At 39.9% G+C, this 21135-nt stretch overlaps 1 protein-coding gene across 7 annotated transcripts in view; it reads right to left on the minus strand.

The window, feature by feature from the left end:
- Positions 1–21135, minus strand: part of TTC39B (tetratricopeptide repeat domain 39B) — a 76586-nt gene that overhangs the window by 20061 nt on the left and 35390 nt on the right. For 6 of the 7 annotated variants that reach the window (XM_002191359.6, XM_072921805.1, XM_072921804.1 and 3 more), the window contains 4 exons: positions 4724–4828; positions 3331–3462; positions 1399–1475; positions 189–256 (listed from right to left, as the gene is read on the minus strand). In XM_002191359.6, the coding sequence (XP_002191395.3) occupies positions 189–256; positions 1399–1475; positions 3331–3462; positions 4724–4828 (382 nt within the window). Of the gene's footprint in view, positions 1–188; positions 257–1398; positions 1476–3330; positions 3463–4723; positions 4829–12987; positions 13155–21135 lie in introns of those variants that run through there. The other variant, XM_072921807.1, reaches the window with a different exon arrangement.

Genomic DNA, 21135 nt, shown 5'->3' on the forward strand with positions numbered 1-21135 from the left:
ATTCATACAAACAAAGAGAGAATTCGCTGAGCAGCATAAGGTTTACCATACTTTCAATCACTGCCATGAAATAACACTCACCAGCAAAATGTTTTGCTTTAAATATCACATCTATTGCTGGAATGATGTTTTATAAGTACTAATTTATTTCCATTACTCTGTCACACAAAATGAGAAATTGACTTTACCTGTACGAAGGTGAGAGCTGCTTTCTGCAATAAGCATTCAGCATAGCAGATTTCAGCATGCATTTCCTCTATATAAGAAAGAAAAGTTATTTACTATCAGCAAAGTCATTATCAACACTGTCTTCTTGGGGTCAATGGAACAAACAAAATGCTGCCAAGACAAGAAAGAAAAAGAAAAGAAAGAAAGAAAAAAAAAAGCGCAAAGTTCTGCTGTTGCCATTTCAAAAACTGCTGAGTAATAGCTATAACACGCAAATCCCAACAGAATTCTTCTATTTCCCTTCTTCACAGACAAAACATTGCCAGAGCTGACCTCAGTCTGTGGCAAAAGCTACCTGACATTCTAGTAGACGGTCTCCTGTATTCTTCATTGATTCTAAGCTTAACAGCCCACAGCAACTCGGCCTTTCAGGCCTCCTTCCATGTCTTACAAGAAAATTCTGTAAATGAATAGTAACCCTCATGGAGGTTCAGACTTTTCCTACATCCACTGAGACATTATGAACAGGTTTCCACCAAGTCATGCTTAACAAACTGAAAGCCCCAGGCAGACTTTCTGTCTTCATGCACCACTAAAGTACATTTGATTTAACACACATGACACAAGTTGCTCTGCACCATGCTGCAAGACCAGCCACATGCACAAGGCTGCTGTATGTACAGTGCATACGTGGTGAGTTTGATGTGTCCAAGTATTAAAGAGGATTCTTGTGCCAGGTTAGAAAAAAATGCATACTTGACTCTGCCTGAATCAGAAATAGGAGATCAGCATTTTCAGAGCCATGAACAATGTACTGATACCATTTCCCAAAATACCTTAAGGCAAAACAGACAAGCACAAAACTTGTTAATATATTCAGATTCCAATTCAACTAATGACAAGGATGTACTCCTCCGCATCAATGGTTCTTAAACTTTTGGGAGCTCTCTTAACTCAAAAAAAGGAAATTTCCCTTCAGTCCTATAATGAATGTGTTGTGAAAGGCATTCATTTCTTAATTCATGCATGCTCAGAGAAAAAAAAAATTAGAATGAATTTTCCACTGAAGCTTTGCATTCAAATTAGAAAAGATTATATACATCGTTTGTATGTTTATTACTGTAAGACACTAATCAAGTCACAGAGTTAAGCGTATTTGTACACATTAATAGGGGCAGTTTTGAGCTTTTTTCACTTTTTTTATTTTAACTGTATTATTTAACTACTTACCTTCACTCAACTGATCCACTGGCTGTTTAGAAACTAGATTGGACAAGGATTCCACCACTGTGTTTCTTTTCCTGAATCTACATAGGTTGTGAATGGAAGAAAAGAAAGCCATACATTTCAACACAAACTTTAATTACTAGAATTCTTAATAGTTTCCAACCAAAATTTACAGAGATTCTTAGCAAAATTATAATTTGTCAACTGTTTCAACTCTTTCAGAAGTTTTAAGACTTGTATGCCTCTAGGCTGAAGAACCTATCCAACATTAAATGCACGCTTGCAACTTCAATTCATCTACACTAAATGTATGACAGCTTCAACCCCACTGTCACTCACCAGCTGCAGAGGTGTCTCTGATGCTGGGAAAGACACTTCAACTGGACTTCAAAGATTTATTAATTGCTTTTTTCCGTTACTTAAACTTGCACTCGGAATTAGAATGAAAAAATGAAAAGTACCTCTGTTTTCACCAAAAATGCTTCAGTATTTTATGGTGGTTTATGCCAGATAAGGTGCCAAAACAATCAAACACTTCACTTCCAAGAGATCTCACCTCTACATGTTTTAATTCCAAAAATTATTTTTTGACAAAAAAATTACAAACTGCTCAGCTTTATGAAGAAGCTAGAGAAACAATTCTACATTCAGAAGATTAATGCACTCTGTAAACCAGGGAGTCACTGGCTTATAAATACTAAGCATTAGCTTATCATTTGTTTACACTACACATTGTCAGTTGTGGGATCCTGAGAACAGGATTATGACACTACACATTAACATAATGCATACAAGAAAAGAGTCAATTAAGGTACATGTAGTTACGGTAATTCTTCAATTTTGAACATTTAATTGCCTTTCTCTTGCATTTTTATAAGTTTTGAAATACACTAGACCACAGTATTCATGAATTAAAGTTTATATCCTGCTGAGATGAAATCCTGTACTACAGCTGTCTAGACTAGAGGGATATCTAATCTTGAGACACACCAAACAAAATAGTTCAGATGAAACTGCAAATTGATAGCACACCTGAAAAAAATGCAGAAACTGCTGACCCCGTCTCTTCTTCAGATAGCATCTAATAACATTTTCTCATTTTTTTTCTTTTTTGCCATGGCTAAGATGATGATGTTAAATGTCTAAACTAATATCTGGCAGTCATTTCTTGGGAGATCATTGTGATAAAATATAGACTAATCAGTATGATGAACCACCCACAAAGCAAAAATAATTTCTATTTTTGTCAGAGATTTGTTAAAACTTCAGCTTTCACAACCCATTTTCTACGTTTTTTTTTTCTGTTCAAAGAAAGACCAGAAGCAAAATGTTCAGTCCAGATAATTTTTGATATAAGCAACAGAAATTGCTCTTAAAATCTTTCATTTTAAGGTAAACGGAACACATTTGTAACAACAACAACAAAAAACAATAAAAACAAACTTAAAAACAACAACAACAAAAAACTTTGGTTTTCAGAAGAAACCTTAGTAGAAAATGAATTGTATTAGACTATTGGTTCAACCTTTAGAAACAACTTTTTAAAGAAGACTGTTTTCATGCTGAGAGGGGAAAATTCAAAATATAGGCCTTTAAAGTTTTAGAAAAACAAGAAGTCACAGCACTCAATGGCTCAGAGAGTTCAATCATGTAATGTCAGTTTACGTGTAGGCATACACAGGGAAACAACCATTTAACTAACTGTAATGGCTATTAATACCCACATAGGACAAGTCTGTTGTTGCCACAATACCACATAGAAAAATATCCTCACCAATAATAATTGTGTAGTGGGATTTACTCCACCTTTACAAATTTAGACCACTCTCACACAGACAAGAGTCTGCTTTAAAGGCATACAGAGAACTGGGATGTTGCACAAAAAACACTTTTTGAGTTTAGTATCTCATAACGGTTGGGCTTGCTTGGGCTTACCTTTGGCAGGTTTGCAAAGCCTCCCTCATTGTAGAAATTCCCATTTGTATATCCTGCTGTTCAAAGGTCATGGCAGCTTGCATAACTAAAATAGTGCTGTATCCAAGTGCATGGTACATACTATCTTTGGACCTAGGGAAAACATGAATCTTGTACATTTATGCAACACTTTACATTGCAATACAAAATTAAATGCAGAGGCACTTGTATTAATTTGTGAAAACACAGAAGAATTAAGCAGGAAAGTAACAGGTCTGAGAATATAACCTATAACTGTTTGTTGGATAACTGGGACTTAAATAGCCTTGACTAGACACGATTTTAGCTCACTTTCTTAACTTGTTAGTGAGCGTTCACATCTTGTGAGTTTGTAATAGATAAGGATAATAAACTTCAGAGTGCGACTTCAAAAACAACGTCTCCCGAGTTTTGTTCACCCTGACCTTGGAGCGAGACAGAATCTGGTATTCCAACAGTAATATCATCTTCCAATGAGCTTTACTACAACTAATTCTAGGAGATAATATCTCTGGCCTACAGCCTTCCTCACTTAAGCTCTCCAGAGCACTAAAAGCAAACACTTGGTAGCTGTGGCATTGTTTTGATGTTTCATTTAAAGCTGTCCTTGAACTTGTTCATTCAACATCAACCAACACATCACTGTCAACCCATTCTTACTAGCACCAAACTGCAGAGCGAGAACATTACTCCACTCTATTAGTGTGGGTTTCATATCCCTCTTGCCAACGCATCCCTCAACACCACGTGCTCCTTTCAGACACAGGCAAGAGAAGAATGGTGGATGGGAGTCAGATCCCAGTCCTAAAGATCAGCCACTCAGACTGCCTTGCCATGAAGTCACAGATAAGACAGGTTTCACCTGTGAACTTCTCCATATTCTTTAATTCACTATATCTGCATTGCCATAGTTTTCTTCTCAGTGGAGGAAAGGCAACAGGGGAACAAGAAAAATAGTCAGAACATAGAAAGATGAGCTTAAAGATAAACACCAGACTCAAACGTAATATAAAACATAACAAAAATACTATTCTGAGCTTTGTTCCAGATTTTATGTATTGTCAAAAGCAGTTTCAATGTACAAATTATTTGATTGAAGATGCATTGAATAAGGTGTTGTTCCCCAGCCTCTCCCCTCTGCAAGAGGAAAGACAGCTTGAGCGATCAAGTCTAACATAACAATTCAGTACTTCATCAACAGTTTTTGAGATTGTTTTAATGACCCAAAGATAAATTTAAAAAAACAGAAATACTGAGAAATGCTTCTGGACAAAAGAAAATAAATTAAAACTACTATCTTCAGAGGCTTTAAATTAATCTTCAGGTACTAAATACTGCCTGCTTACAACAACTTCAGGAAATAACAGAATCTCACCATGGACGAAGTAGTTCCAGCGCTTCAGAGAACTTATTGTTTAGAAATAAGTTCAGTGCCATTGAACATTCTTCCAGAGCACACTTGAGATCCATCTTGGATGCCCTAAAAAAAAACAGATTCTTAGTTTACTCAAATTGTAAATATAAACAAAAAATTTTAAAATGTCTTTTCCCTATGTAATGCAGAAGGTCTTTTGTGGTGATTTTGTTTTCAAAATTTACCTTTTAAAAACGAAAGTATATGCTTAACACTTTATCTGTGTTACACAGGTGCAACCTCTGCTTATTTAAGCAATGTTTATAACTTTGTCCTCCTAATCTTAGCAGAGAAATTCTCAAAATTTATCATTGTATCCAAGCTCTCAATCTTTTCCATCAGTACAAATACTGTTTCAGGCTCTGTGTTCATATGAGAATCTTGAAAGAGGTCACAAAGTAATATTTTTATCAAAAAAAGCAGTAAACATACACTCATTCAGCAAACAGGTATACTACAGATAGTCCTGTCAGAAACCTGTAGCTATGCCAAAAGCTTTTGTTTGTCCTAATTCACTTCAAGTAAAAACACTTGCACTTGCTTAAGCAGAAGCCATCTCAACAACCCATTCTTTGGCCAGTTCTGCCAGAAATACTCAGGAGTGCTCACAAATGATTCCGTGAGCCAAAGTGGGGACAAACTGACAATCATGGGAGTGACATACAGCTAGAAGCTACACAGCCATCAACATGGACAGATAGATCTGGAAAAGATAATCTCTCTACAGCTTTAAAACAACAGGTTTAAACTAGATAATGGGCTTTCTCCAAGTACGGTTAAGCAGTGGTAAGCAACAGATCATGTCAATGAGATAAATATTTAAGTACTGACCAGTAGTAAAGAACTCTAAAGGAGGAATTTAAGAAGAGAACTACTGAGGAGTACAGCTGCTCTAAATCTAGCAGTAAAATACACAAAAAACAAACAAAGAGTGGAGTGGACATGAAAATATGACTGGACAGGGGGCTTTTTTGCCCTCCAAAGAAGAGTGTTAACATGGGTTATAAAGACCAAAATTTTTGCTCATAAAGATCAAAATTTTTTTTAACCATTCAGTTTTATTAATTAATTCCAGGAACACCATCTGCTAGCAAAAGCATTCCAAATAAGTATTTTTTAGCTAGATTTAAAGGCTGATGATTTTTTTCCTAGTACACCAGCAAGGACCTGAGTTAGTCCCTTACTAACATATCATCCCTACCCCCTGTGTGTTCCCATGCTTTTATATTTTCTTTTCACATTTGTGTCTAATGGAAGTTTTCACTTGGTCCATGCCCAGTTAGATTACTCATTCCATTTCCTCTCCCTTCCTGCTAGGAAGAATGGGTTAGTTGCTTTCAGAAGTTTTTCAAGAAGGTAAAAAAAAAGACGCGGGAGGAGAGTGGGGGAGGGAATTTTTCCTTCCTTTAAATACCAAACTGGTACTAGTTGTCTTTAGTGACAAAATAAAAAAACCCACTACCGCATCAGTAACTGAAGTTCATATCTACTAGACACCAAGAATGAGTGTTTATTTTTTCATACTTGCACACTACAATTATTTTGTGACTAGCATTGAAGCAGGTCTCTTCTCAAACAAATGCCAGGGTCAGTACTAAGGTGTGTGGAATCTTCAAAATTACAGAAGACAAATTGGCCTTTTGGTCCTCTCCCCCTTGCAGGCATGATTACTAACTTTGTGATGGGCCAAAAGTCAACTGTCAACTATGGGAACAGAAAAATCTCATATGAGGCAATTTTCTGTTTCACAGACTATGGAGAATATGAACAGTGATCTGAAGTCAAGAGAGTGGCAAGCAAGACATGTAAAACAATCTGAGGAAACACAGACCACTGATAACTCCAGGTAATTTAACAGCTGATGACTGCCTGAAACACTTAGTTTCAAAGTATTGCTGTTCAGCCTCAAAAGAGTATTATTCTCAAGTGAGAAGCAATAGCAGAGAAGTAATATTAGAGTACTCCACCACTGTAGCACTTCTCCAAAAGCAAGGGTCAAGGTGTAAGAGCAACGTTTAGTTTTCAACTGCTTTACTAAGCCTCATCTTAGTGAACAGAAATACGTTCTCTGTACTTGGATGTTGTACATCTGCACACTTCCTACACTGCAATCAGAAACTGCTGGAACTTCCCCTGGACAGAAAAGCTAATATTTATTTCATTATAACACCCATGGACGTGACAGTATTTTAGCTGCAGGTGTGAATGGTTTGCGATCAGGCTCCCAAATCCTATCACACCACCAGCACAAGCATCACCACAGTATATATCAGTATTTGCAAACTGATCCCATAAACCAGAGTCCTTACACAACCTGGCATCATTACAAAACTATATTTTCCCAGTTAAATGGGTAAGCAGCATGTCTCTCCAGCACCTGGCTATCATGGTTTTCCCCTCTATTACAGACTAGTTCCCCTGATGTTGCCTATATATGACCAACATCTGCAGATAATGCAAACAGTATTCCTTAAGTTAATGTATTTACTGTTTCCTGCATCAAGCATACTTATGAAGTTACTCTGCCACTTCAGGAATAAAATTTGGGTAGCTAGCTTTCTCAAACTGTTATTCTGGTAAGTGAGTTATATTCTCTACCAGAGAATTCCTCATTCCTGTTTCATTACTCTTCATGTATATTTTCTATTGTTTTCCTACATCCTGCAGCAGAAGAACGTAACCAAAAGGATTTGTTTCAACTCAGATTCATAACTTGATAGCAGAATAGTCAGAAGAAAGCCACTGACTTAGAAGCAACCTTGTTATCTTTGCTGGCATTTCTATGCAGAGGTTTTTTGGGGTTTTTTTTATCTCTTCCACAACCCATCTTCCCTCCAGGAAGATATCTTCTGTTAATGGGCCTTTGAGTATCACGGCATGACTGATAAAAATTATATCATCCCATTGTGACATGCTCTGCCCAGGGGGAGAAGCCAAGCATTCCTACTTGGATAAAATCTGAGATTTGGAGCACCACAGGCAGCCTTTTCCCACTGTATTCCCAAAGGAAGACCAGGCTCATCTACACCACCACTAGACCTTCAGAGGAAACCTACACCCTTCTACAGCACCACTGTTTCAACAGAAACACATCTGTCACCCCAGGAGGACTGTAGCCACCATTTAATCAGACTGCTACCAACACCATGACCAATGGGGTGTCAGGTCATATTCTGACTTTGTCAGTGCTGTTTTTTATTACTGCCTTTTTATTTTTGTGGGTTTTTATTTTTCCTAGTAAAGAACTGTTATTCTTACTCCCATTTCTTTGCCTGAGAGCCCCTTAATTTCAAAATTATAATAATTCAGAAGGAGGGGGTTTACATTTTCCATTTCAAGAGAGGCTCCTGCCTTCCTCAGCAGACACCTGTCATTTCAATTCAAGACACGTTTCCAACCAGGCAGTGATGTTTTGCCACAACTTAGCAGCCCAGATGGGTTTACCCCTAGGTTGCCAGTTATTCTGCTTCCATTGCTGCCACCACCCCCACAGGGCCACCACCCATGAATCAGTACAGATGTTAAAAAAAAAATAAATAAAATAAAAATTGGCCATTTCTCTCCTTCAGCAATGTCTAAGGCCAATTGGATGGCTTTCATCTCTGCATATTGACTCAATTCATGTTCTCCTCCAGCAAATTCTGTGACTTGTCATAGGGGACTCCATACGGCTGCTTTCCCACAAGACAGAAGGATTCATCAGTTAACAAGGCATATTGCTTCTCAGTTTCTGGGAATTTATTATACAGTGGGGCTTATTCAGCACAAGCCAGGTGATATTCCAAAAATCTTTGCCTTCTGGCCAGTCCATGATTAATTCTAAATTTACTGGATGACATGGGTTTCCTATCCAAACTCTTAATGTGATCAACGCAACTCCTTTACTCCATACTGCATCTGCTCCATGATGTGTAGAGGAGACCGTCCCTTTAAGTATTCAACTCAACGCAGGTAAGTGTGATGTCAGAAGCTGTGTGTCAGTACCAATCATCTGTGAAAACAGCTAGTATCTCCTTTCCAGTTAGAGTATAGTGGACTTCAGATCCTCTGTATGCTCAGCTCCAAAAACCTGGAGGTCAGCCTCAAAACTCCCCTGGTGCTTTCTGCCAGAGAGTCCAGGTAGGTCCATTCTCTCCAGCTGCAATACAAAGCATACTTTTACATCTGCCCCTGTTCAGACTGGCCTGAAGGCTACATCATTTGATTTGCTCAATGGTTTGCTGCTCCTCAGAGGGCTATTTGAAATCTCTCTTCTTCCAGGTAACTTTATAGAGAGGGCTTACAAACAGACTGCAAGTTGGAATGTGCATTCTCCAAAATCCCACAACACCTAAAAAGTCTTGTGTCTTTTTCTTGTAAGTTGGTGGAGACATCACTATTATTTTAATAAAAACCGCTGGGATCTGACAATGTCCATCTTGACATTTGATTCCTAAAAGCTGGATCTCTGTGTAGGTCCCTTCACCTTATTCTGTTTTATGGCAAAATCAGCTTTTAAAAGGACTGGATTATTTGCTTCCCTTTCTCAAAAACTTCTTTTGCTGTATTCTCTCACAAAACACTATGACTAACTGTTATGGTTTGAAAGCAAAACTAGTGAGAGACTCTAAGTCAGAAATACAGTTTATTGGGATAGAGAGAAGAAACAAAATACATGCAATAATATAAAAGGAAAACCACTGTCAAAGTCAGAATACAACTTTGGTCAGTGTGTTGGTAGAAGTCAAAATTGGAGTGGCTGCAGTCTTCTTGGAGTGGCAGATGTGGTTCTGTTGGAGCAGTGGTCCTGTAGAAAAGGTGTAGTCAGTCTAGTGGAAAACCTCAGGTGTGTCTTCTTGGAAACCTGTGGGAAGGCTGGCTGCTCTGTCCCAAAACCCCAGGATATATCTAGGTGGGGATGCTTAGCTCCTCCCCCTGGGTGGAGCATCTCACAGTGGGCTGATGTCATTCTGTGTCATGCAGTGTGTCCTTGATCCCCTGTTAAACAGACCTGGCTCTGGAGGGAGTTACCTCTGAGTCATGTGGGGAGACATTGATGGGCCCATTAACAGGAGGTAAGGAAAACTGCCCAGAGGACAACTGCCACACAGATGGTAATAGAAAACATCTTGCTTCTCAATCTGGATACTAACACACTGCAGGTGTACCAGAGCTTCACCTTGTTCCAGCCTTCATCAGTTTGTGGCAGATGATACAGCTGTGTTTCCTTCTGACCGGTAGTCAATTCCAGGTACTGTGGACACAGCCCACATAAAAACAAACTGTGGCCTGCACTCTACTCCCAAAGGGATTGATAAAAACACAATATTATTATCCACTGAGGCACCACATGGCTTCCTTTGGCTCCAGTTCATATGAAGTTCCAATATGTCCAGTACTTCAGGACTCAGAGGTGGTGTGACTTCATTCAGGCCACAGTTTACAATTAGCCTCCCCTCTCCACTAGACTTTCATACTGGCCATAAAGGGCTGTTAAAGGCTAAGCAGGTCTTGCTGATCACTCCTTGGCTCTCTAGGTGACAAATTAGTTTATAAATGGGAATTACAGAGTCTAGATTGTGAGACACTGGTTCTGGTGCATTGTTGTGGTAGCAACTGGCACCTGTTGTTCTCCAGCCCCAGAATAAAAGGGATGTCTGAAATTTCCTCCATCTACAGGGCAGGTATACCAAAAGCCCATCAAGAGCGTTTTGAATACTTGGGATACCCTCTCCTGAGATAGTCTATGCCAAGGATGAATGGAGCTTCTGCTCCTGTCAAGATGGGGTATTTCTGCCACTCATGCCAGTCGGGTTAGTCTCAGCTTCCAATATAGTCAGCTGTTTGGATCCCTCTGTCATCCCAGAAATCCAAATGGATCCATCCCTATGCAGCTTGATAACATTAGGGTACATTGTGCACCAGTGTCTACTGAAGCCTTGTACTGCTGTGGGGCTCCTGTGCAAGGCCATCAAACCCACACAGTCCAATAGCTTGGTTATTTCTCTCCCCCTACCCCCCCACACCCAGGTGAAGGCAGGGCCCCTCCAACTGGTCACAATGTTCCCCACTAATGCCTTGCAGAAATGGACTTCTACTTCTCTACATAGAGTTAGTAGTATGATTGGACCTTTCAATCTACCTGAAAAACTGTTCACTGAAGACTGGAGCAGCAACTTCCAGGTATGGTTGTTTTTCCCAGCAATTCCGTCACCAGTGCATCTACAATTGAGGTATTCCAATCCATCCCATTTCCTTGTATCATCTCCATGGTCCTGCAGGTAAAACCGTAGGTACCCTGTGGTGTGTATTTTCTATATCCTCTCTCTCAAAGGAAGAGGATACCTGCTTTCAGTTACTGAAATACAGGCCCACACAGATAGGGAGTATGACACATTCCCTCTGACTTGCTGGAGCTCCTGGGTCAGTACATCGGTTGGCTTCTCCACAGATGCTGTGATGGAGGAAGTAATACTGTCTTCATATTACCCGAGTTGCCAAATTGCATCAACTGCTGTTGGTTGTGCATCATCTTTCCAAATTACTGTTGTCAAAGGGTTTCATGTACCCTTGCAGCACTCTGTAGAAATTTCTGCAATATGGGTAACTGACACAAGACATGGTCTGGATTCATGTGGACCAAGACATTGTCCACATCAAAATAGTTAACTTCTTGAATAGCTAATTCCCTTAGGAAGTGAGTCACTTTCTCTGCTGCAGTCCATCTGCCTAAATTCCATGGAATATCATCTTTATAGGGATATCTTTCCTCCTCACACTTGATAAGAATCACCTCCAGAGACTAAAGACTTGTCTTTTTCCCCATTACTTTGTCAGTGTCTGGGTCCTTAGCAAGTGATCTCAGCCTGGCTACTTACCCTCTCATTCCACACTGTTGGCTCCATTGTCCCACCAGCAGACTAGACAGGCAGTAATGCACTCATGGATGACTGCTGAAATCTTCTTGTGCCTCACATAGCTCACTCAGGCGTAGGGATCAAGTCATGTCTCTTCTGTCTCCTCTTCTGGTTCCTGTGATCATCTTGATGATGACTCTGAAGAACCACCCTTGTGATGGTTCTGCTTCATCATCTTCACTCTCCTTGTCCTTGACTGTTTTTGCTAAAGCATTTTGACTGGGTGATTTTCATGTACATTTCTTCTACTGCTGTGCAGGGTCCACTGATACCAAACCATGCTGCTTCAGTGGTTCCAGTGGCAGTGCCACAGTCAGTGAGAGTGGAGCAGTCACAGTGTCTTCAGGTGGCTGGAGCAACTGCAGGGCCTGTTGTCGTTTCATTGTCATATTTAGAGACCTTTTCCTCCTGCAGGTACTAAGCAGTGTTGAACACAATGACAGAACAATTTTTTTCAGTATTTTACTAGTTTTTCTGGATTCTGCACTTGTTCAGGAGTAAGGCGTAAGCACACTGAAGGTGCTCGCTGCCCTAGGTACTGGCCCATACAACCCAAACACCCTGTCATTGGGCAGATGTTACGTTATTAGTCTGACCTTAAGACTTGAACCATGTGCAACAACATGCTGGCTCCTAGCAAAAAAAAAAAAAAAAGCGGTTGGTTTCTAGAACAGTCAAAGGATATTCAAAAATCTTTAAAATCCTGACTACTAGCCTGGAAGACAAGGAAGGAAAAATAAAGGAGGAGAAAAATACATAGGAAGGTGTCTCCCTCATAGGCTGCTCTTCTGAGGAACCAAAAAAACAAAGATGTGATTAATAATTGCTCCCAGTAGGTGACACCCAAAGCACAAAGGTGCCTGCAGTCTTGAATATAGACACACCACACTGGTGACCAGTGACAGTATCATATGATAAGCCCATTCCATAAAATAGACTACACAGAACATGTAATTCAAGTAAGGAATTATTTTTATAGTACAGACAAAATACCAGCAGTATGAGAGCAAATAAATCCACATTCTAACCAGCAACTATTAAACCAATATAATGACTGTTTATAACAATTTTATTTTAACATACTCTGGTCAGATATCTCCTGATCTCAACCCTTTGTGCACCACACTGGGCACCAAAAGAGACTCTTGTGGTTTAAACCCAGCTGACAGACAAGCCCTGTGCAGCCATTCACTCACTCTCATGCTCGTAGGATCAGGGAGGGAATTGGAATGGTAAAAGCTAGAAAATTTGTGGGTTGAGATAAAGGGGATTAAATTGGGAAAACATAAGCTGTACAAACAAGCAAAGTAAAACAAAGAATCAACTCACTGCTTCCCATGGGCAGGCAGGTGTTCAGCTATCTCCAGGCAAACAGGGCCCCATCACATATAATGGTGACATGGAAAGACAAATGCTGTCACTCTGAATGTCCTCCCCTTCTTCCTTCTTCCCCCCAGTTTATATACTGAGCATGATGTCATACGGTCTGGAATATCCCTTTGGTCAGTTTGCGTCACGTGAACTGTAAAACCACAAACCAACTAGGCTGAAAAAGGCCTTTGAGATCATCAAGTCCAATCTATCACCAAACACCATGGTGTCAGCTAGGCCATCACACTAAATGCCACACCCAGTCTTGATTCTTAAACACCTCCAGGGGTGGTGACTCCACCACCTTCCTGGGCAGCCCACTCCAATGAGGAGTCATTCCTTCTGTGAAGAAATTCTTCCTAATGTCCCCTGGACCTCCCCTGGTGTAGCTTAAGACTATGTCCTCTTGTCATGTCACTGGTGGCCTGCAAAAAGAGACTGATCCCCACTGGCTACACCCTCCTTTCAGGCAGTTGTAGAGAATGATAAGGTCATCCCAGAGCCTCCTCTTTTTCGGGCTAAACAACCCTAGCTCCCTCAGCCATGCCTCATAGCATTTGTGCTCCAGACGTTTCATCAACTCCACTGCCCTTCTCCTAACACACTCCAGCATCTCAACATTGTTCCTAAATTGAGGGCGTCAGCACAGGACACAGCATTTGAGGCAGATCCTCACCAGTGCCAAATACAGGGAGACAATCCCTGCCCTGCTCCTGCTGGCCACACCATTGCTGGTACACGCCAGGATGCCATCAGCCTTCTTGGCCACCTGGGCACTGCTGGCTCATGTTCAGCTGCTGTCAATCACTTCCCTGAGGTCCATTTCTGCCTAGCCACTGTTCAGCCACTCTGCCCCAAAACATAGCACTGGCTGTTGAGGCCAAAGTGCAGGACCTGGCATTTGACCTTGTTAAACCTCATTTTATTGCACTCGGCCCATTGATCCAGCCATTCCAGGTCCCTCTGCAGAGCCCTCCTACCCTCCCCTACAGCTGATCCATACTTGCACCCAATTTGGTGACACCTGTGAATTTGCTCAATCTCCCCATCCAGATCATCAATAAGATATAAAACAGGATGGCTCAACACAGATTCCTTGGGGAAACCACTGCTGGATGCAGCACCCCAGCTGGGTGCAGCACCGCTCACCAGCACTCTCTGGGCCCGGCCATCCAGCCAGTTCTGAACCCAGCACTGAGTGCTCCTGTCCCAGCCGTGGGCTGCAGCTTCTCCAGGAGTGTGCTGTGGGAGACAGTGTCAAAGTGCCTGCTGAAGTCCAAATAGACAATATGCACAGCCTTTCCTGCATCCACCAGTCGGGTCTCCTGGTCATATAAAGGTCCAGGTTGGTCAGGCAGGACCTGCACCTCTGAAATCCATGCTGGGTGTCCCTCTTGTGTGCCCTCCTAACCTGTGCACTTCCAGCCTCCTCACAAATGTGGCATTACAGAAAGCAGAAAAGGCGTTGGCTGTGTGTAAGTCCTGCTCACCAGTTACAAAAGCATCTGTGTACTATCAATCCTGTGCTCAGCACAAACTCAAAAAGACAGTCACATACCAGCCACTGTGAAGTTAATGCTATCCCAGCCAAAACCAGTAAAATCAGGTTCACTTCTAAATGAAATAAAAAGGAACAGAAAAATGTGCAATATTGAATGCTACACAAATACAGTAACATCACATTACAAGGAGAATAAGGAGGAGAATAAAATACTACTGTGTTACAGTCCTGATATTTTAGGGGTATTTTTTTCCCCAACACATAGCATGTTTTAAGTTTTCCTCTCACTACTATTTCCAACTTCTTTTAGGAAAAAAGAGGAAATGTTGAGAATTCCAGCAATAGTTTGCATACCTTGAGCTTGCTGCTAAACTAATGAAATTGTTCCAATTCAGTGGGGATATACTGTCCATAAGCAAGTTAATTACTAGCAACTTTAAGTAGGTTCTTCTAACAAACTAGTTGGAACCATAATAGAAACAAAGCATTAGAGTACAACCTGAAAACCTGAACTGGAATATTCATTTATTAGGATGATAGTCCTCAAGATGTACATTGAACAAGAACATTATTAATTTAAAATGTCAAAACAGTTTACAGCTTAAGTTCCTTTCCTTTTCCCCCATCACTATACATTAATATAAAAAGGGAGCATAATTACTGGCCTAAAACAAAGGAAAAGTCACTGAACTAGTATCTAAAAATTAGGTAAATATGAGTAATGACTTAGGCAATGACATCTATCTCTCTACATCAGGGCTTAGTGTAAGAGTATTCCTGAAAATCCATTATAATAGCTAAAGTTAAATATTAACTTGGTGTATGTGGCTGTCTTCGTATTTGCAGAAGATTTAGCAAGCTTTTAACAAATCACCCCAGGTGCAGTGATTTACCAATTCTTCTCTTAGAAGGGGATTCAGAAGCTAGAAATGGGAGAACTGCAGAAAAAAAATTACCTGTAATCTACGAATGCTTTCTACCATTCATATTAAATATTTAGGACTAAGTCCCACATCCCTTTATTAATATCAGCTAGACTCAAATGTTAAACAACATTTAGCATGAATAGTGATTGAAGAATTTCGTTCTTAAACTTCTGCAATATTCTGTTGGCTCTCTTTACAACACAGTTAAAATAATCAGCCTTATCTGAATTGAACTGCAAGCAAATTGGTTTTGTTCTTATCAACATCCAATTATTCTTATCAATGGAAGTCTCACCACAGTTACCAAAAATATTTGTAATTATTAGTTAGAATCAAGCAAAATTTTAAGTAATTAAGACCACAAAAAACTGAAACTAGCAATAACAGTTTTAAGATAATCATATTAAGATGCAAATCTGACACAAACTAAAGGAGGAGAAATAAGGTCTTCTAATACAGGGGATATGGGGAAAATGCTATTTTGAGTACAAGTATCAAGAAAACACGATGCATTACTGTCCTAGGTTGACTGTATGATGCCTTTATCTCCAGTCGTCTGCCCTATTTATGTTGAATAATAAGTTCTTCACCTTTAAGACTTGTTCCAGGAGTGAAGGGAGGGGATGGGGGTGAAGAAGCGCGGAGTTTGTTTTCAAGAACTGCACTCCCTCCTCCATATTCCTGCTCCTGGACTGTGTCGTCTGCGGATGGACAGACAGCGAGAGAGAGCTCTCCTTTGCTTTTTCTAGTTAGTTTTAGCTAGCTGAGGCAAAGAAGTTCCCTGGACGGTGGTTTTTTCCCTTTCTTTGGACCTGCTCTGGACTGAACCCCCAGAAGAGCAGCAGCAGATCGCACCTGTGGCCCAGCGGGCCGGGCCTGGGCCGTGGCATTTCCAGCGCCAGAGGGACCGATCGGAGACTGAGTGAGCCCAGCGGCAACCCGGGGAATTTTTTATGAGTTTGTCTCTCTCTTGGAGTGGCGAGAAGTTTTATTGTTTAATATTGTTTAAGTTTGCTTGTTTAATAAACAGGTTTTTTCCACTTTCCTCCAAAGAGGTATCCTTCCTGAACTGGTTGGGGGAGGGGCCAATTGAGTCTGCTTTCCTAAAGGAACACTTTTAGGGTTCTTTCCCCAAATTTGCCCTGAACCAGGACAATTACAATTAAGAGAACATCTTCCCAAAACATAAATACTTTAGCAAACCAGTGACCCTTAATATTTACAGAGGCTTAATCAGAAGAAAAGTATTCATAAGGCATTTACTTCCATAAGCTTAAATGCAAATCACCTAGTGTGTGATCTACAGTATCAACAGGTAAGGCAGCAAGAAGCTATGCAGTACTGGTCTTGAACAACATTTATGCAAGTGTCTGCTGGAGTATTTACTGCCAAACTAACAATGATAAAACAGCTTTAAAAAAAAACAGTTCTCAGTTGGTTCTTGTCTTCTGCAGGAAGATTGTTAAGTCAAATAGTTGTAATATGTTGTCAAAATCTGATATTGTCACTATACAGCACTTTTTATGCTTCCTGAAGTAGATCTTTCCCTTTGCAGCAATGAATTGGTTCAAGAAAACACAATATTGAACTGTTTATGTTCTAACATATCAAAAAGAGTAACTATCTTGTTGTCAGTCTTAAAACAGCCACAACATGACTTCTTAATGGGAAATAACAGTTGATCCTCAGTAGAATCTATCCCATAGTTCCATTTTCTTGGCTACAAGGCTCTGACTGTACACTGCTCTCCTTCAACTTTACTGATTCCTTGGAATGTCCAAGAACAGTGGCCATTCTATTGCTTCTTACTTTATAGGATTCCTCTTCCCCTCCCTCCACGTATCAAGGGGACTACGTGCAGACCACACTATGCTTTTTCCACACATCTGACCTTGTGCTGTGTACTTCCACACCTACTTAGCATAAAATAAACTCAAATCCAACCCCTCCCATGTAGAGATCCAAGAGCCTGCCACTAGGGCTATAAAGCCCCAGCCCTCAAGAGGCCAAAGCAGGCAAAGAGAAACACCCCTCTAAGATTAGGGTAAGAAGTGCCTCCCTCCCATAGGTCTATGCAGGCACGCGTAAACGTCTTAAGTTCTATTGGTTTGTATAGTTGCTCCACCCCAGTTCAGCCTTCAGTTCACCATAATTATATATTCCCTGGAATGTTCTCCCCTCTCCTGATCCCCAATGGTCCCAGCTTGCTGCAATGTTCCACTCTTGTTACCCTATTGGTTCCCCTGGTTGGCTGTCCTGCCTCTGCACAACTTTCACCTGTTCCCATTGGTCCTTGACCTTCAGATCTACCCCTTTTTCCCCCATATAAAACTTTGTGCCCTCAATCCAAGTTCATCTTTGTCCCTGGACTGCCTTGGAAGCAATAATCAGCTTTTGAATCTCCAAAGAAAGACCAGTCCTTTGCCTCTTTCATCAGCCATCATAGCAAGCGTGATCTGGGCCCCGAAAGCACTGGTCGCTCTCAGAAGAACCCACTGAACCCGCTTCACTCTCAGTGTCCTTGAAAGACTTTCTCCCACCCAACATCAAAAGCCGTCCTAAAACCACAGTATCAAAGGTCACAATTTACAGGTCAAAGAGATGTTAAATCATCACTTCTTGTTCATGTCTCGCACAACTTTACATTGCCAAAATGCACCTGATGTCCTCCTGCCTGGTTTTACTATACAGCAAAGATCCAAAACATTTTAAAAAACTGTCACCACCATATTACTACCCTTTTTTTAGACTGAAATGACTCAGACACATTGTATTACTGCAATAAAAGTCTGTTCTTGGCATAATTCTTTTTTTGTTGTGTTTTAATTTTAAACTATGCTTCAGATTAGAAGTATGTCACTAGGACAAGAATACTACATCTTTAATTCTGTAACATTTAAAAATCTTACATTAAGAAAAAGCAAATTGTTAAGGAATGGTTTCTTTGATGTTGATTTCTGTCAGTCCTCAAACATTCAAACACTGGAAGTCCTGTTGTAGTGTACTGTTACTTCAGTTTCAGTGAAGCGGAAAGAGTCATCCTTTACTGTGGCAGAGACACTTTCTTTTTGCCTAGCTCTGTAAAATACCACTACAAACCCCATATCTCTTACTTTCTTCTACTATTTTATCTTCCACCAACATGTGTCAATTCCTCTTGTGATTCAACACCTTTCCGCTGTAAGGTTTCATATTCTTTCAATAAACTTTAAGTAGAAAATGCAAACTGTGTGTCTGTGGGTAACAGGAAGCATCTCTACCATGTTTATTTAAGGAAACACCGGTGAAGTTTAGTTCTTAGTACCTATTTAATGTTCACCCAAATAGAGAGCAGTCTCCTATGTCTGAAAAGCTTGCAGGATAGCTTATCTCCTCATGAACATTTTTTTTTTTTTTATGTTTTGTCCGTGAAATACCTATTTTAAGACTGCATTTGATGTTTTTATATGCATGGCTAGCAACAGCAAAGATCTGAAATGTCCAGCAGGAACTACTTTCACCTAAAGACTAGCATACATCCATGTGTATTCACTGTACCTGAGCAATCATACAGACAACACAGATATTACTTCTGCTATCTGGAAATATTTCTTCAAATAACTTTCTTCATGTTTTGAAAGCATTGGACTTCTCACCACTAAGTTTGTAATTTGAAAAGAAAAATGGCTTTTGCATTTTATCCCTCTTATGCATCACTCATACACGAGACAACAGTAATACTCTAGTTTTTCTGTCTAGTGCTGTGCCCCAAATTTATTTTCAATCCCTTCTTAAGGAACAGCATTATCTGCTATCACTCTTATTAGTCATTTGCACAGACATACAGTTGCAACACAAGTCATCAAACAGGTGGTGAGATACTTGTAGGAGTACTACCTACCTACCACAGAGCAGTAGGTTGCACTAGTTTTCATGGCAAATGACCACCAAGAGCATCATGAAATGAAGCAAAATAACTTGTTGGAAAATCTTACTGAGATACTCTGTTAGGTCTACATTTTATGTTCTAGATTGTTTAGTGAAGGATGGCTGAAGGTAATATAATCTACTGACACATTCAGGAAATGCTCAAAAAGCAAATGGAAGTAGCTTTTTAGTTGTGTTAGATTTTCTTATACAAGAGATTACTCTTATGTCACAAGTCAGAGACTTCTGTATGATTTGGTTTTAAACAAATACAAGCAGAAATGTACAACCTTCAGGAAAAATTCCTGTGTCAAGTCTGAAACTAAAGAATTGTTATGAACGTGCGTTATTCTGAGGGACTACTGACATATGCAAGAAACTGCACAATCCCACACTATGCTAGAGCTGGCATATATCTTTCAGTATCTTGTTGGACAGGTAGAGGACTCAGCCTCTGAAGGGCCATCAGGCAAGTCTCATGAAGCTGAAATTTTATTATTTCGCCTACAGGCATGCTATTATGCATACCTTTCACCCAGAGAATAATTCAGAAATGCAGAATCAAATCGAGTAACCTGTCTCACAGTTGAACATTTCTTGCTGCAAAGATATTAAAGCATACCTCATCCTTAACATTAAAGGAAACACAATATTTCAAAGTGGCCAATTACATCCAGTTTATGAACAAAAGGATTCTCAAACCTTTTATATTAGTTTAAAATAATCCTGGAGAAATATAAGACCATGTGATCAATATTGTTTTAAATGAAAACAGAAAGATTGTTGCGAACTCTAAAACTCAGTGTTCAACACCACTTATAATCACATAACAGAAAAATGGCTAACTGCCACAAGAAAAATGCTTTAAGGTATACTGCTAAGCATTTGAAATTATTTGCAATTTATATAAAGCATTTCCTATTCCAGGCTATTACCATTAATACAGAAAGTCTGAAAACTTCAGTCAACTGCTCAGTATAGTAAGCAGCAACATATTTTACCCATGTATTGTATATACTAGCCATACCACCACAGCAAATTCTGCATTCATGATGCATGCACCCCATTTTATGAGAAGCATGAATTTTAGGTAAATAAATTATTTATAGTAAGCAGTGAAAAAAAATTTCTTTCCAATGCAAGGCATATTTTATTCCTTTGAAGGTTCACTGTCTCACTGTTCCAGAACTTCACCAATGTATGCAATATTCTGTATGCTGAATGTTCATTTTAAAAAATCCAACTGGCAGCAAAACTATGCAGTACTGTGCTAGCCAAATTTGCAAATGGGCAAAAATTACTTTAAAAGCTCACTAAATAAAATATACCCAACATCAGGCAAATTTGAAAAGAAAAAAGCAAACAAAAATAATAAAATGCCCCACCAGAAAACACACAACTGACTAACAAAACACCCCCTAAACAGTCATTTAGTTTAAATTACATTAGGCTATGTAGCTTGGTATTCAGGCAAAGCCTTTAGGGTAGCACACTTATTTTCACTTATTCCTCCCTTAGGACTTCCTCACACTGTATTTGAAATCTTATTCTATAGCAGAGAGAGACAAACAGCATTGTTATTACCCAAGCCCTTCCTTGGTACTACCTTCCGTTTGAATTTTTGAGACAACTATCCACCCACAGAGCTGGCAATATGTGCATGATGCAAACACCATGGCAGAAAGCAATTCAGATCAGTGTTGCTGCACCTCCCTCCTCAACACTACCTGACTATGAGATAACAGAATTTAGCCAGCTAGTTGTATCTCTATC

This window comes from Taeniopygia guttata, chromosome Z (assembly GCF_048771995.1).
Source record: "Taeniopygia guttata chromosome Z, bTaeGut7.mat, whole genome shotgun sequence".
Lineage (NCBI taxonomy): Eukaryota > Metazoa > Chordata > Aves > Passeriformes > Estrildidae > Taeniopygia > Taeniopygia guttata.